Consider the following 17,203-nt stretch of genomic DNA (forward strand, 5'->3'; position numbering starts at 1 on the left):
CATTAAAAGGTTTACCCTTGAAAACTACAGATTACTGAACTATGCTTGATAGGCTGGATGGACAGTAATCTTCTGCAGGGTTTGATTAAAAGAAATATTTTAATGAGAAGATTAATACCACTCTCATGTCAATACAGTTTATATGCACCAGATAGCTTAGCTTAGCAGATACTGGAAACAGTGAGAAACAGCCAGCCTGACTGTCTGAAAGAAACAAATTCCTACAAGCTCCACAAAAGACCATTGCTGAACACCTTATATGTTATTTGTTTAATCCGTACAAAACACAAAAGTGTACAAAATTACATGTTGCTGTGCTGTGACCAGTTGACAGGCAAACTGCAGGGACTCCAGGAAGTCACTGGCCAAAAATAACACATAACCAACCACAAAAGCACAACTCGTATGGTTGTAAAAAATAAGATCTGAATGATAATCATTGAGTTTTAGAGGCACTGGCGGGCCGATGTTTTTCCCCGTTTCATGCTTGACATCTAAGTCTTGGTAAGAAATTGAATAAATATATTTACCAAAATAATGAACTATTTCTTTAATGTTTGATTTATCCGCCATTAATCTATAGTGGCAGCCCATGTGTGTGCCTGAGGTTAAAACTGAAGTGTTGCAGAGCAGCAAGGAAACAGTAGAGCAATAAAGCAGAGGACAGAGGGAGAAATGTGTGACCTTCCCACAGGTTAGGACACATGCAAACAGTCAAGTGAGCGAGACTTGTGTCATTTCCACTAAACATTTAAATGTGTTCCGCAAATTATTATTTGTTCTCAACTTACAAAATAATTCCAGTAACACTGCAAATAAATAAATGACATTCGTCTGGGCAGACTAGGGCTGCAACTAACTCTTTATTTCTATCGATTACTTACATTATTGATTAATCTGTCAATTATTTTCTCAATTAATTGATCAATAGTTTAGTCTATGAAATGTTAAAAAATGTCATTAAACTTTTTGTTTTGTTCGACCACCAGTCCAAAACGTATTTGTATTTCATATCCACTGAACAAAATTATAAACACTTTTGTTTTTGCCCCCATTCATTATGTACTGAACTCAAAGATCTAAGACTTTCTCCATGTACACAAAAGGCTTATTTCTCTCACATATTGTTCCCAAATCTTTCAAAATCTGCAGCATGGGTATTACACAGGTATGCCTTAGGCTGGCCACAATAAAAGGCCACTTGAAAATGTGCAATTTCACTGTATTGGAGGGGTTAACTGTAACCCTGGATGTGGAGGTCCTGGGCTAGTGTGGTTACTCGTGCTCTGCGGTTGTGAGGCCGATTGGATGTACTGCCATATTCTCTGAACCGCCTTTGGTGACGGCTTATGGTAGAGAAATGAACATTCAATTCAAGGACAACCGCTCTGGTGGACATTCCTGCAGTCAGCATGCCAATTGCACGCTCCCTCAAAACTTGCGACATCTATGGCATTGTGCTGTGGGATGGAACACACATTTTCGAGGGACCTTTATTGTGGCCAGCCTGAGGCACACCTCTGCAATACCCATGCTGTCTGATCAGCATCTTGATATGCCACACCTGTGAGGTGGATAGATTATCTCGGCAAAGGAGAAGTGCTCACTAACACAGATTTGTGAACAATATTTTAGAGAAATAGGCCTTTTGTGTACCTAGAGAAAGTCTTAGATCTTTGAGTTCAGCTCATGATGAATGGGGGCAAAAACAACTGTTGCGCTAATAATGTTTTTCAGTGTACGACAAAGACAATCCTCAAATGTGAGAAATTTATTGATCACCACAATAGTTGCATATTAATTTTTTTTGGCAGACTATTCGACTACCTGGCCTCAGGTGAGGATGCCAACGATGGTTTTTCAGTCTTGGCCTCGGGTAGTCCTAACAACCATAACGACTGTCGTTACAACAGCCAGGAACACTAACAAACCAGCGGTATTGACGATCCTGGTAAATGACCCCACTGAGGTTAAATAGCTTAGTTTCCCTACCAGTCAGTCAGAACTGAAGAAGTCTTTTGGATAAGGGACGAAACGTCTTCTAATATCTTCAGTCCAGTTGCCCTTGATTTTAACCTTCTTTGGATTCCCCCCTAATAGCAACAAAAATTCATAAATCATAAATCTCTTATTATGTATCAGATTTCTTCTCAGATACACTATAGTAACAACCAGAAAGAAAGAACAACCACAGACCAAGATAAAATACAGCATTTTCAAATGAGAACAAAAATAGATTATAATATTAATAATTTACAATACATGCTGCTGGACCACAAATGTCCGACAGCCTTGAGGGAAATGATGCAAAAGAATTAACACACCAACAATTGAGTTAAAAGTGTCCCAACAGAACAGAATCCATATCTTTATTTAGCTTCATTGTATTTTATATTTCCTTTCATAAAAGTAGGAGCCTGAAGGAGTTTACAGGAAATTTGGATCACAATGACCACAACCTCAGTAGACTGACCTGTTTCTCCCACCACAAGGCACCCTATGTCCTTCTGAGATTAACTTTGAGGACAGGATGACTGAGGTCAGTTTTCAGAGCATGGCGTGATTTTAGTAAGTCAAAACCACGCAAGTCATTTGGTAACAATGGTAATATTCTGTATTTGTAAAGACCAAAGAATTGTCAAAAACCTGAGCACGTCAGGTAACACCTTTTGTTGTGATCTTAGAAAGTCACTGTAGTATCCACCTATCTGTGACTCTTTCGAACAATTATTAAATGTTAAAAAATTTAATTTGGCACACAATAGTTTATGTATTTGGAGCCATGCTGAGACTTGCCCACTGCACTGAATCAAAAACTACAAATACAGTATCCAAAATGTGCCACAGCTTTTCTTTAACAAAACATCTTTTTTTCTGTGTGATCATCATGGACTGAACAGCTATAAAAAAATGTTTTTTTGATTGAGGGGATTTTGACAGAAAAAGTGCTTTATAGTCCAAGAGATCAAAAATAAGATTTTTAACTAGTTTGAATCCCAATATTGTTGAAGATAAAACACCATAGGCCGGGTTCTCAGACTAAAACTTGACTGGACCAAAACAAAGGAGATACCCACTGAACACAATTTTAGTCTTGCACTTTCATGGGTTACCAGGAGTCAGAAAACAGTGTGAACAACATTCAATCAACTAGTTATTAGGACAGAACATCCTGATGTCCAATAGTTTGATTCAGAGAATACTGCTGCACACACTAATTATATAGCTCCTAACAAGCTGGAAATTGCTGTGAAAGAATGTCGACATTGTTGCAAAGACTTAAAGTTAGAATGCAAACCATTAATTTGTAGTCTATGTATAAACTATGCAAGTACGACTGTCTGTAAAGGTACAGAGTTGACAGAAGCATGACAGACCTGGAATGCTTTACGTCCACTGGGAGATGACAGACAGGTGACTGAACGCTGGTCAACAAGGTCCAAAGCCTGCAGCGCACAAGGCCCGAAGACAAACTTCAGCCTGAAAGACACAAGTAAGAAAATGTAAGAGGCGACTGAAAGACATAAAGACATCCACAGTACGTTTTGTACGCAAGTTTAAATGTGTACTTGGCAATACAAGACTTGAAGATGTGGTTTGTGTTTGTGTCTAGATAAAACAAACTGTACTTGGTACAGAAACTGCTGAGTTGAAGTTTGAAGAAAGGTAATTCGTCAAATTAAACCAGTTGATTTATAAAGACTCCTGTCTGCGTATGTGTGCTTGTATGCGTGTGAGCTTGTGACAACGCTTCTCATTAAAAAAGCATGTTTTGTCAGCCCCCTGTGGAGCTGACTTTTGTGGCTACTGTTGGCAGAAGTACCGGCATACCTGCCTCTTTTACAGTCACTTCTTCCCTGCGTGAATCCTCACACACCCGTGAATCTAGAGTGAAGCTCTTGCTCTTTAATTTTAGGAGATCACCCCTAAAACCTTACATTTAAAGTTCATGCTTCAGATGGCAAAAATTATAATTATTAGTGTAGTTCTGCTTAAAATATGTAAATGTGAACATCTTGCAATAATCCAACATAGATCTGTTTTGTTACAATATTAAAAGCTTTTATCCTCAACTAAAACCTCAATGTAGACCGATAGACCACACTCTGACTGGCTCTACTTAGAACTCGTATGAATATATATCGCAATATGGTAAAATTATGCCAAGATAAGAAAATCATATTGATGTTCAATGCAATAAACAGTGACGTTATGCATTACATCATACAAAACTCTTGTAATGTAAAACAAAAACTTAAATCACTCAATTAGTTAATTTTTAAATTACATTGTACGTGCAGATAATGCGGACAACAGAATTTTGCCTGTGAGGAAGAGAAGGACACTGGGAGATAAATATAAAAATGGAATGATGTCTGCTAGTGAATTACCACAGAGCGTGATGAAGAGCCCTAAACCAGAGGCTTCCCGACAAACAGACAGGATGTGACCATGTTGACCCAGACAGTGAGCACCCCTTCACTCAATAACACAACACCATGCCAGGAAATGTCTCGGTAACGACACAGAGCGGCACCATGACACTGTGTCTCAGTGCTATGTCACTTTGGTAAATCCAGGCTGTAAAAATCCCTCCCTTCTCCTCCTCACTGTGATTTCTGCACACCCACTCAGACTTGTGCAGACCTTTTAACATAACTCAGACAGGGCAGGATAACTAGATTTTAGTTTTTTTTAGATTTATCCTTAAAGTCAAACAGAATTACTCTGCTGTGGAAGTTAATGAGTAATGGGAAAAGAAACATTTATACTCACGCAATAAGCAGGTCATCAGGAACTGTAAAAAAGATGAGGTAGAGTTGTTGTTATTTCTGTGGTTTTTTTATTAAAACTGTCTCAGACAACCTGTCTTACTAAATTAAAGAAAAACAACATGCAGTATCTGGAATCTGTTTAGGAGACAGAACTTCTTCGTTTATATTTGTTTGGCTTGAGTTTGCATCTTAAAAAATGTTTATGAGCCACTAGCCACTGGAGAACTATGGCCAGACATAATTTGCCTGGTGTTTTCATTTCGTGATGCATTATACTACTTTACTTTTAGAAAGCACTCCTAATGATCCAGCAACAGTTTGGTGCGCAGAGAGGACGGTTGTGGGTTCAAGTCTAATGACTGTTTCAGATAATAAAAAAGGGTAAATAAAAAAGAGAAAGTGCAGACAGGGCGCTGCCTGCCTCTGTGTCAACTATTTAAACCCGCCCTGCAGCATTGCTTATTCCCTGAACATGACTACACAACACAAATTGAACCAGCTCTTCCTGAAGCTGTTTTCACCGATTGATAGTTAAATATTACCAAGTACAGATACATCACAATCATTGACTAATGGTAATAAATCCACTGAGACTAACTAAGCAACACTGGGAATAAGGGATTGGCAGGAGGTAATATTTTATGAACAATATGAACAAAATGTTGTTGTAGGTCAAATTGTCTGCTGTGAAGAAGGCCTATACCAGGACAGAGAGAGACATTATTAATGTTATCAATTACACCTGTACTTTTCTTGAAGGTCTATCTTTTCGGGTGTGTAAGCTAATTAGACTAGTGCTGTGAGGAGAACAGACTAGAGGTAGAAACGTGCTGCAGCAGCGCCTCCTACAGCCCAAGTGTTAAACTACGCTGGACAACATGAAGTCCAACTGTACCAAGTGCTACTTTAATGTTACCGCGGAGCATAGTAACGAGAGCTGCATTTAACTGAACAAAAGTGATTGTGAAGTGATGAAAAGTATTTCTTCCTGACAAATGATAAGTTAACGTAACGTTTGCTCAGAAAGTGAAGCACGTTTGTCACTTTCTGCCACCGATTAGCTGCTAATGCTCCAGCTACTTTAACATCCTTACATACAGTCTGTGTTGAAACAGGCCCCAACTTCTTCTTACTTTGAGACGTTTCCTCGTATGTTTTTTGAATATCTCGGAAGAGCTGCTCGGCAACTGCAGGTAAAAATGAACGCATTTTTAATACAGTTTTGTTTCAGGAAGTCACCGACTCCGCCAGCCAATAAGATGAGACTAAAATATTACGATTTCCGGTTTGTTGTCGGTCCAAAACAAAACGGCTAGAAAACAACTCCAGTCATCATATTAGCAGGGAGACACTTGTTATGCCTTACAAAGTGATGAGGTGGGGGTTATTTTCATGAACTCTTGCACACATTCAGACACGCTGTTCTGCTCCCATCGCTAAAATAGTCGCCTTTGATATGTGAAAGACAAGCAAGTCCCAGAAATATACTTGTTTATTAAGGCCAACTTGCTATCACAACTGACATGTCACTATACTTGGTTTGAGTCATACTATAGTAAACAAACAGACTTACACCAGAGCCCTGAGTTTGGCACAACTAAATATAAAGCAGCCACTGATTGTTTAAATATGCCTATTTGACAAGCAAAATGTTTGGTGAGACAAAGGTCTATTGTTGTGCACTGACTTGGACTTTGGAAGTCAGTCTAAGACTCATGACTGTTAAACAGAATATTATGAATACACCGTCACCTTGACTGCAATAAACTTCTTTGAAACATCATGAACAGAATGAGTTAAGAAAATAATCGTCTTAATTTAGCACATAGAATATGCAAGCCATGATGCACCTCAACAAGGCTTGAAAGGTTAACCTGACAGCTGTAGAAATGTGGATGCAGCAAACACTTTATTTTACATTAAGCATTTATCTGCACCACAATGGGCTTCAATGTGATTAGCTGCTTTAATATAATTTGAATGTAAACCCAGTTACCATCGCTGCCTAATTCACTCGCATTCAATTTAAGTCTGAGAATCATTATTAATCATTATCGTCAGTCACCTTTCACAACATTGCATGGGATTTGTTTTTTTGACAAACAGGTTGTTGTAATTACTGCCTCGTAATGTTTTCATTTTATATTGCATTAATTCACAAATGCAAATGAACATGGGGAGTTTTGGTACACCTCAATGCGAATTAGGACTACGGCACAATCTACAGTACAAGAAGAAAATCATAGTGGTCAATAAATAGATGGCAAACCTATTAAGAACCTATACATTTTTCAGTGGTGGAGAACTGATCCACTTTATTTGATTGGTCTGAACTCTTGTAATAGCCTACTAAGAGACATTGTGCGATACAAACATTGCATTTCAACATCATCAGGATACACGGGGTTTCAAGTCTCAATTTCTCAAAAAAAAAAAAAAAGTCACCACTGTGTGTTTGATAAAGAGCTGAAAAGATGCTCCAATTCTTTTTCGGCTTCATGTCGGATTTTTTTAAGATTCAAGTTTGTAAACTTTTTTTTGTCATTGCCTTTGTAAACACATAACATCCCATTTAAACAGGATGCATAACAAAGATGTTGAAAATGACAGAAAATAAAAATCTGAACATGTGCTATGACAAATGATTCAAAATCAAAATGAAAGGAACAAAGGAATATCAAGTTTAGAGCAGAATAGATTTGTTAACTGAGCAAATTGAAAGCTGAAAAAGTCTAAATATGGTATTATTTCACATATCTAAAAAAAAGACTTGCAAAGGAACATTACTGCCATTTATGAAGTTGACCTAGTATAATTCATATTCAAAGCTTTATGCCTGTTGATTGACACAATGAAAGCAGAGATTAAGTGGTCACGGTGTGGAATCACCATGACAGCAAAGTTCTTAAACATTTAACGGTACCATACACTTAAAACTGTAACTGTGATGCAAGTGTCACACTACAAAATCATGTACCAACTACAAGAAAAGACAGGAAGTCAAAACATCCAGAATTCTGTGAGTGTTGGGGAAAAAACTTAAAGCACATCTTAGTATACTCCTGTGCTGGAGGTTGAATAAGTTACACAGCAGGTAGTATGCTTTTTTTTTGTCAAAAGCTACAAAGCAAAAAAGTGCAACAATGGTGCAGACCATTCTTTATGTTTGGTTAGTTTTGTCTTTTTGTGTAATGTAAAGACAATTTACAGAGTTCAGATTTTTGTCAGGACAGTATCAAAAAAAAAAAAAAGGAAAAAAAAGAGGGACTATAGAAACAAATACAAACATCAAACACCAACGTATATCTCTGAGAAAATTAGTTAAAGCTGCCTTCTTTCTCAAGTCACAAGGCATGGCAAAACCTGACACTTTTTTTTTTTACCATGACAACATTGCAGAGCAGATCATTCTGGACAGGTTGGAAACTGCAGAGAGACAGCTACATGTGACACACCATAGCTCTATTGAAAAAATAAAAATTAACAAAAAAACATTGGCTCACTTTCATTATTCAGACGGGGTCCAGGAGTAGTCATAAAGATATCTTTTCTGGCAAAATTAAGCTTATATCAGACTTTTCACCTTTCTATGACACCAGTGTTCTCAACTTGTTTTGAAGACATTTCTCTGTCTACAACGGGGGTGAGAAGTTACCTCTATCATCTGATAGTTACAATCCATGCATCATCTCCACTATGTGGCGAAGACAGGCAACAAATATCAATGCTGTTTGAAATGTTAGTCTGTGTTTTGTTTCGTCCTCAAATGTCCACAATGTTCAGGCTCTGGTGGTGCTTGGTGGATGGTGCGCAGGGTGGCACAATCTCTGTGCTCCACTCATGGTCAAGTACAAACCAAAGGTCTGGTCTCTCTTTAGCGTCGCTATGGTAAAAATATTAGAGTGGGTGTCATGTGACTTGGGGTGGGGGTGGACTGGGAGAGACCAACTGTGATATTAAAAGATTACACCCTACTCTTCCCATTTAAAGTGGATCAATTTAAAAGCGACATTAAAATAAGAAATAATCAAGTTAAGAAAAACACTGCAAAAGGTTACTCTATTTACATACAATGTTTTCTTAAAGACAAGGTATATCTTTACAGAAATTCAGAAATAGTCTCTTATGTTGTTTCTTTTTACATATTAAGTTCTTCATCTTTACTATAGCTCATGTCATCCCCTCAATCGAGTTTTCTTTATTACCCCGACAGGCTGGGTGAGTGCTTCCTGACCACAAGCAAGTCTTGTTCTGGAGAGCCCTGCCTGAAACAGGCTGCTGCATGTACTCTTAGCTAACAGCCAGGGGGCGACATAGCACCAAAAATAAAAAAGGACACCACCCCATCAACTCATCACACTCGCCAGTGAGCGAGGTTAGTTCTGGGAAATGGGGTGAACAGACAAGCCTCAGTGCAGGCCTCTCCTCTGGTTATTGGGCTTGTAGCGTGCAGGGCTCAGTCGTCGCTGTCTGACAGGGTCTCGTATTGCTCTGACAGCAGAGACTGCCACACACGCTGCTGGGCCACCGGGGCTCCAGCTGTAGGTGCCTGCTGCTGCTGCTGCTGCTGCTGTTGTTGCTGCTGCTGTTGCTGCTGCTGGCTCTGTATGGCTGGGGAAGCTATGGATGTGGGTGGCGTGCTGCTTAGCATGCGCATGGTCAGGGGGTTGTAAGGGAACTGCATGGATCCTGGGCAGTGAAGGAGAAGAGAAAGTGAACAAAATGTGCAGATAAGTTAGCTCCTTGTGTCTTTTGATTTTGCAGACACTAACAGCAAAGGCTGGACAGCTCACCTGTGGATGAAGGTCGGTCGTCCCAGCTCCACTGGGGTTGGGCTTGGGCTTGTCTGTGATAATCTCCCTCGGAGTGGACGGAGGACACTGAAGAGGGACGCTCCCCCCAGCGTAGGCCTGACCCAGGTTAGGTGACTTTGATTTCCTGCTGTTGGCTTTGCCCTGCTTCTGCTTCCCTGCAGATTCAAACAGGCAGAATGTGTAAATCAGCAACATGTTAAACCAAAGATCCCTTCCAAACGTGTAATTTTGGGAATGTAATTTGTGCCTACCCATACTGGGTGACGGGTTGGCCTCCTGGCGGCCGTCACTGACTGTGTTGTTGAGACCCTGAGACCCTACTCCTCCCTGGTGCTCCTCCTGTCTCTCCTCCAAATTGCCCATCAAAGCTTTGCGGATGATGTCCTCCAGGCCCAGGTTACTGGCTGGGTCACTAAAGGAGTGATTCCTGGTGTTGATGCTGCCTACAAATCACAACGCAAAAAAACATCCAATGAGAAAGGAGACATCAAAAAAATTAAACTGTGACGTGTCTGAGTGAGTTTCGCAGCTACTTACTGGAGCTGGTGACAGCAGGTAAGTTGAAAATCTCTGTGCCTGGTTGCGCGTTTCCTGCAAGACAATTAGAAGCTGTTAAAAGAAAAATCTAAATCTCTCATAACAAATGGAGTAAAAAAAACAAAACAGTCAGTCAAGTTGTTCCTGTTATCACATGCCTAATGAGCTTGAAAGTTAGATGGAATGAATTTATTAAATGTGAATGTCTTGCATGCACGCATATTAACAGAGTTTGTTCAATCATCTGATGCATGTATGTTAGTTTAGAGAAGAGGATAAGAGAAGACCCACTTACCAATATCAGAATCACCGACACTAGAGTTGGAGTTCAACTTACGAAAGATCTCCTGCTTCTTTGATTTTACCATAGGCGAGGTGTTTTCCAGCTTGGTGAAGAAGGAAGGCAGATAGCTGACACTCCCCGGGGATCGAGAGTCACTCCTTGAACCAGACAAAGGGCAGAGAGTTAAACAGCAAAGTGGTAAAATGGTGCAACAAGCCAGTAGGCACTTTCCGCCTTCAGCCTGGGATGCAAACTTCTGCTAAGTCTAATACAGTCAGGCATCAAATGTCAGGGTGCCAACAGGAAACACTAACCCAATATCTCAGTACACATATACAAGTTACAAAGGAAAATCATCTACACTATCTGCTTCTACATTTTATTGTAATCACCTACAACTGTAATTAACCTTTGAATTTTGTGAGTTACTATAGTGTTAAATTCTGAATCCATTTTAAGATGTATTAAGAGATGTACTGGCTTGTTGGTCTGATAACTTCAAACTTCAAACTGTCATGCATCCAAACTGTGGAGATCCTCTACCTGATCTCTGAGTTGTCAGCCTCTCGCCTCTGGGGTGGAGGCCCGCCAGCCTCCTGTTTGTCCATGCCTTGGTAGCTCTGTGGTGGAGAGATGGGTTCATAGTTCTCCATCTGCCTGCCACCTCGCTCTGGAGACTTACCAGGCCTGGATAGGGAGCAGAGAGAGACAAATGATGAGTAATAAATTAGACTCACTCTGATCATTTAAGAATTAACTGGCTGATCCAGGTACCTGGCTCTGGACTTGTCAGGGGCATTCTCTGGGGAAACTCTGCTGGAGGGTCTCTGGTGGTGTGAGGCCTGGACCTGATTTTCAGGACTGTAGCGGCTGGGCATCTTAGCTCGACCTGAAGAGGACATGGATGGCAGGACGCTCTGGAATGTGGCTGAAGCTGAGGAGACCGGAGGGTCCTGATTCCGGGCGAAGTCCTGGGTTATGATATGCTGCATGACATTAAGCGACCACAAAACCACGTGAGTTAGGTATGATGGGTTGATGCACATGGTAAATCTGGTATGTGCTGAATTACTTTTTCAGAAATCTCCAATATTTCTTACCGAAATGTGGTCTGCCAAAGTCATAACCCGGTGAGTCTTGGGGACCTGGGAGTAACTGTCAGCCTGGGAGGAGGGGGGCTGCTGGCCACTGGGCTGTGGAGGCTCCCCTGATGGCCGGTAACGACTCATGTCATAGGCCCGCATGCCAGCTGGTGAAGGTTGACAAGGGGACAGAGAGTTGTTTTTTGGAAAAAGAGTCGGAGAAGAAATATGACAGGGAGGAGCTAATACACTGTATGCTAACAGCAACTGATCTACATTTGTTTGCAGGTGACAGGAAAAAGTGGAGTCTGGTGAGGAGACTGGTGCAGAGGTGTCCGACAGTCTCAAATGACAAGGTCAGTGTGTTAAGTTATTCAAGCTATGGCATGCTTACTCCACTTGACTAGCAGCTACATTTAGCCTTCACAGCCAAAGCGGTTATATGTCATCTTTGACCTGAAGTGTATATGCTGAAACTGAGTTGGTGTTTTTCATACTTGCTGCTTGTTGTTGCACTTCTTCTGGTTTGTCCTGTTGGGGCTGGACTGGGGAACTAGCTGGACTAATCACCTCAATGGCTCCTCCACCGGTGTTGTCATATCGACTGGATGACACTGCAGGACAAGTATGGACAAAGACTTACTATTTCTGCTAAGCACAGGACAGAATATTAAGGTCTGGTCATGTTCTAGTCTAAGAAAAAGATAACATTTAAGGTTTAACTCTTATGTGTGCTTTTACACTCCTCTAACTGGTGGAGTCACTGTGTCGCAGTGCACTTATGTGCAGTAATCTCAGCTGTCTCCTAATCCAATGTATCCAACACACTCACAGCTGCTCGAGGAGTCAGAACTCTGGGAGCCTCGCTCTCGTGAGTCTTTATCCGAGGCTATCTGTCGTGTGATGATGACGTCAATGAAGTTAGCGGCTGTGATAGTTGTCTTTCCACGAGTCCGAAGCTCCTCTTCAATTCGGGACTTTGAGGTTTGAGGGCCCTTATCCTTACCCCCGACTCCAGTGACCTCAGAGTAAGCTGAATGGGGCTTACCCCCTGGCAGAGACATACCACCATAAGGGGACTGCATGGATCGCCTTTCGGCCTCCTGCTGCTGCTGCTGCTGCTGCTGCTGCTGCTGCTGCTGCTGCTGCTCTGAGAGGCTGGCTGCTCGCCGACCAGCAGCTGATGAGGACATGTCGTCATCCCGTTCATGTTTGTTCTCCTTCACCTTAGCCACATCCATCTGTGGGGCAGAGACTGCAGCGTCCACCAGAGCAGCCAGAGCATCAGCTGCGGTACTGTACCGAGAGCTATTCTGAGCCACTGTTGTCACTGCTGTTGAATGGGGTCTGGAGAGGAAATAAAGGGGTGAAGGCATCAACCCTATTTCCTCAAGAATGGGTTCAGTTAAAAGACATGTGGTTTGTCCGACTAATGCATCTTAAGTCAGCTGTCCAGACTTTTAATGTAAACTAGACATTTCTGACACACACACTTACACACCTGCCCAAAATTTAAACACGTATAAATTGAGGACAAAACCCCACAAATACATGAGCAAACAAACACAAAGAGTGTAAGTGAGCTGGTGTAAATGCAAAGTTACAACAGGTTAAGACTTACATTAGAGAGGTGATGACACTCTTGCCCTGGAAGATACTAGGCCGCTGCTGAACCACTACTTCCTGCGTCCTAAGCGAGGGAGAAGGGGAATGCAAGTAACCTCGACTCCCTGGTCGCCCTGGCTGCTCTGGTCCACCTGATAGACAGACACACACAAACACGAAACATTGTAACAGTTGGTTTTTAGTTATAGTTTATAGTTAAACAAAGCATCCAAGAACATGTGCTGTCTAAAAATCATGACAGGATAAAAGCTATTCTATGTATGCATTATATACAGCAGTGTTTTGTAGCATACCCAGAAACATCGTAACAGGGTTTTAAAAGATTTTTTCTTAGTTTATTTTGTTAAATAAATAAATAATAAATGTGTAACTGTGTGATAAAACAACATTCTGAAAACCCCAGCCTTAAGAAGACAAAAAATACAGTGTAGAGTAAGTGAATTTCAAGGATGTGCTAAATAAAAAAAAAATTATATCAATTTAACGAAAAGTGAGATATTGTTCAGTAAACGTCGCTTTATATCAGTGATCTTATGCCAGGGCAAACCCAATTTAGTATACAAAATCATACATATTGGTTTCTCTATTTAGTTTTATTTAGTTTAATCCAATCTTTGATGTTCTCCCAATGTCACACGTCTACAACCACCACACAAACCTCCTCCTGGCCTGGGTTGAAAACCGTGACACTGCCATGCTCATTCCATAACAAATAGCAATGTGTTTAATATTATTGTTTTAATTGTATATATGTAACTGACAACCCTACTTCTTTAAATAGCCAGCATAATAGAGAATGTGTGCAGAGGTGAACAAAAAAGGAAGGAGGAAATTTATTTTGTCTTAGTATAGACTGTGTGCTATCAGTTTTATATGAATTGGTAAACATTTGCTCAGCAGAGTGGATAAACACGCATTTCCTATATTAACAGTGATATACAGTAAACATTATGAATTTACGATTTTCACAACTCTGCTGCTGTTTTTAACAACAACGAAACAACTCACCTCCACGAATGTATTCATTGGTTCGCTCCCGGTCGCGCTCTCGTTCTCGCATTTCCCGCTCCCTCTCCCGCTGCTCCCTCTCTCTTTCCTTTTCTTTCTCCTTGTCCTGCTGCTCCCTCTCCCGTTCCCTCTCTGCACTGGCAGCAGCTGCAGCAGCAAGATGGGCTTGGTGACCTGAGGACAACAATGGCAGACATCACAAACACACAGGATTTATACACACACTACACACAGGGGTCTCAGCAGGATGGGTCAGGCTTCCTTTAGAAATCTGAATCATTTGGTGTTGCCAACAAGTCCCGAATCTACCACGGGACAATCGTGGTAATATTCTGTTTCATGAATATTACCATGATTACCAATAATTTCAGAACCACAGTGCTGCTACTTTAGTTGCATATACATGTGTTCATAATGCCTTTAAAACGGTGTCAAATTACAATTAAGAAATCTTTATCTTAATTGAAGTAAAACATAAATACAATGTTGTATTCAAATGTGGAAAAGAAAATAACTGTAGATTTTTCAGGTCTCTTTCAATGAGTTTAAATGCCTCCAAGTTCTTTAAGGCTGACTTTAGTAAATATGAGTCTACATATTTAGATAGCATGGCTGTGAATAACAAGACATTCCAGAGTTTCAACTGCAGACAAAAAAACATTTTTTGTGCCCCTAAAATGATCTGGAGCACAATTTCTTTACGTAAAAGAGAAAATCACTTTATTGCCTTCCAACAGTCGGGACAGTTTTGTGAAAAATCCCCCCAGCATCATTGCAGTAAGATTCGACTTGATCTGTGACTGGACAGGCAGAACTGACCTTTGAAACCTCACGTCAGTGCAGGGCTGCACTCTTACAGAGGTGTGAGGGAACATGGAGATCGTGGCAAGGAAGATAAGGGAACACGGGTTGTAGGGATAGGGAAGGGAGGGGTCCTCACCTGGCGATATGGAGGTTGGGTTGAAAGCCCTATGAGGGAAAGGGGGCTGAGCTCCAGGGAGGTAGGCGATGCGTTCCATAGTGGGAGTACCTGTTCCCCCAGGGTGAGGCAACAGGATAGTTGGAGGCATCTGGGCTAGATCAATAATCCCTTTTACAGACAGAAGCAAAGGGCCAACGGTGAACAGCAAGAACCAATCCATCAATTTCTGAATGTATGAACACCGTATACACTTAACTGTAACCCTCACCTTCATCTGTTAGTGCTCCCAAATACAGATTGATCAGAAAGCAACAGGGCTGCAAAATGAGTGGAATAGTGGTCAACTTGTAAAAGGCAACCACTCAGCAAATGGAGATTTGGATAACCATAACAAATTGATAAATTGAGTAGTAGCCGAATCAGTTGCAGCCCCAATATAAAGAGCAAATCAGAAAAAATTGACTAGGTCATTTGCTTCTGGGCGTCTGGAAAAGGTAGCCACTACTTCACAAGCACACAGTCTGCATACTACAGCCCCTCCTGCCCACGGCCTCTCCCCTGCCTGTTGCGGCAGGTGAGAGAGGGTCAGCTAGTGGAGGTCCGTACCTCGAGCTCCGGCTGCGTAAGGGATAGCGGCAGGCTGTTCCCGTGGTGACAAGCCTCGGGCCATGTCAGGTCGAGGGATGACAGGATGCATCTGCTGGGAAGTGATATAATCGTTGAGGATGGTCTGCCGTGTGTTCTCCATGGTGTACAGCTGGTAGGTGTTATGATGGTAACCTGTTGGGGACGGCTGCCTGGGGAACATGAATGCTGTAACAGAGGACAGGAGGAAAAAAACAAAACATATGAACACAAGGCTGAAAGATACTGATCTCATCTGCTGACGTCAGTAGGTAAAAAAGATCCTGGACATGTAGTGCCTATGACTTAGAGAGAATGAGTTGCTTTCGTCAATTTACTCAGAATCAAGGCTCTTATTGTTCATAGTTATGGTGGAAACAGTGGAAAGTATTTAAACACTGTACCAGGATCCAGCACTCTGTGGAAGGCCATGGTGGGGTCAAGATGTGGAGGCAGGTGGGCTCGGTACACTTCCCCAGGACCAACGGGCCGGTGGTGAGGGTCGAAGGGGCTGTGAGAGGCTACAGGGTCACCACCCGACACTGGAGACTTAGCTGGGACACTGTCCCGCTGTGTAGGGGTCATGGCACTCTTTCTTTCATGTGCAGCAGATTTCGCAGAGCCCATTCCACCTTTGTAGGAGAGCAACAGATCTAATTAATTAATGCTTAATTAACACAACAACTTAATATAATATCATGACAATACATCTGTCACAGTAAACAAAATCAGGAATGATGCACCCAAGGCAGTGGAACTTGCAGGTGTGAATAAAATGGTTATGGAACATACCGTCTGGAGTACGTCCCAGCATGGGTGACCCTCGGGACCCGGGATTGGTGGTGTAGTTCACAGGAGTCCTGCGAGCGTTGGCATCCTCATACATGCCCGGGCTAAGCTGGGATTTGTTAGCCTCCTGGTGTGTGGAACGCAGGACAGAGGTGGTGGAGTTGACCACAGTGTGGCGTACTGCCTTGCTCTCCTCGTATTTGGCTCGTTCCATGGCCTCGAGCTGGGGCATGCTGTGGGGATGCTTAGAGGGACTGGTAATTAGGGACTTGACATTGTGCTTGATAGTAGACTGGTTGAGAGGGTGAATCTGGTAAATGAAAAGAACAACAGGTCCATCAATGTCACTGGTTATATCCACTATGTATATTTATTGATTTTACATATTCATATGGCAATGTGTTCACTGAACAGATCTAAGGAATGGTATTAGTAAATGCAGTCCACAAAAAAATCCTGGCCAGGCCTTCAAAACTCCAACTGTCTTACCTGAGACATGGACCCCTCTAGCCCCTGGCCAGACTGATCTTGTCGGGGTATTTCATGAATGGAGCGTCCCATCTCTTTGATAGTGTTGACTCCCTCATACGGCTTGCCCTTACCAATACCCCCTTCGAATGAGCGGATTGGTGGGCTCTCTCGTTTTATCTGTTTTCCATATTTCATTGCATCTTCATAGGACTCTGCAGCGGTTCTAGGTGTTCCTGGAAATATTTGAAGAGTCAGCCTTTTCACATTGTTTG

At 41.8% G+C, this 17,203-nt stretch overlaps 2 protein-coding genes across 2 annotated transcripts in view; both read right to left on the bottom strand.

Annotated features, from left to right (window-relative positions):
• Nucleotides 1-6,043, bottom strand: part of zswim7 (zinc finger, SWIM-type containing 7) — a 19,434-nt gene extending 13,391 nt beyond the window's left edge. Inside the window, exons 1-3 of the mRNA XM_038708323.1 lie at nucleotides 5,909-6,043; nucleotides 4,777-4,798; nucleotides 3,378-3,480 (exon numbers count right to left, since the gene is read on the bottom strand). Of these exons, the coding sequence (XP_038564251.1) occupies nucleotides 3,378-3,480; nucleotides 4,777-4,798; nucleotides 5,909-5,984 (201 nt within the window). The 5' untranslated portion in view covers nucleotides 5,985-6,043. The remainder of the gene's footprint in view (nucleotides 1-3,377; nucleotides 3,481-4,776; nucleotides 4,799-5,908) is intronic.
• Nucleotides 6,044-6,249: 206 nt separating this feature from the next.
• The window catches only part of ncor1 (nuclear receptor corepressor 1), a 50,225-nt gene continuing 39,271 nt past the window's right edge, over nucleotides 6,250-17,203 (bottom strand). The window contains 18 exon segments of the mRNA XM_038708308.1: nucleotides 6,250-9,464; nucleotides 9,569-9,673; nucleotides 9,676-9,744; nucleotides 9,841-10,032; nucleotides 10,127-10,180; nucleotides 10,422-10,567; nucleotides 10,953-11,096; nucleotides 11,184-11,395; nucleotides 11,510-11,658; nucleotides 11,989-12,105; nucleotides 12,324-12,838; nucleotides 13,113-13,248; nucleotides 14,126-14,299; nucleotides 15,066-15,215; nucleotides 15,654-15,860; nucleotides 16,076-16,303; nucleotides 16,464-16,770; nucleotides 16,950-17,164. Of these exon segments, the coding sequence (XP_038564236.1) occupies nucleotides 9,232-9,464; nucleotides 9,569-9,673; nucleotides 9,676-9,744; nucleotides 9,841-10,032; nucleotides 10,127-10,180; nucleotides 10,422-10,567; nucleotides 10,953-11,096; nucleotides 11,184-11,395; nucleotides 11,510-11,658; nucleotides 11,989-12,105; nucleotides 12,324-12,838; nucleotides 13,113-13,248; nucleotides 14,126-14,299; nucleotides 15,066-15,215; nucleotides 15,654-15,860; nucleotides 16,076-16,303; nucleotides 16,464-16,770; nucleotides 16,950-17,164 (3,353 nt within the window). The 3' untranslated portion in view covers nucleotides 6,250-9,231.

This window comes from Micropterus salmoides, unplaced genomic scaffold, assembly GCF_014851395.1.
Source record: "Micropterus salmoides isolate LMB-PRFRI ecotype aquatic unplaced genomic scaffold, ASM1485139v1 Ms_hic_scaffold_9, whole genome shotgun sequence".
Taxonomy (NCBI): domain Eukaryota; kingdom Metazoa; phylum Chordata; class Actinopteri; order Centrarchiformes; family Centrarchidae; genus Micropterus; species Micropterus salmoides.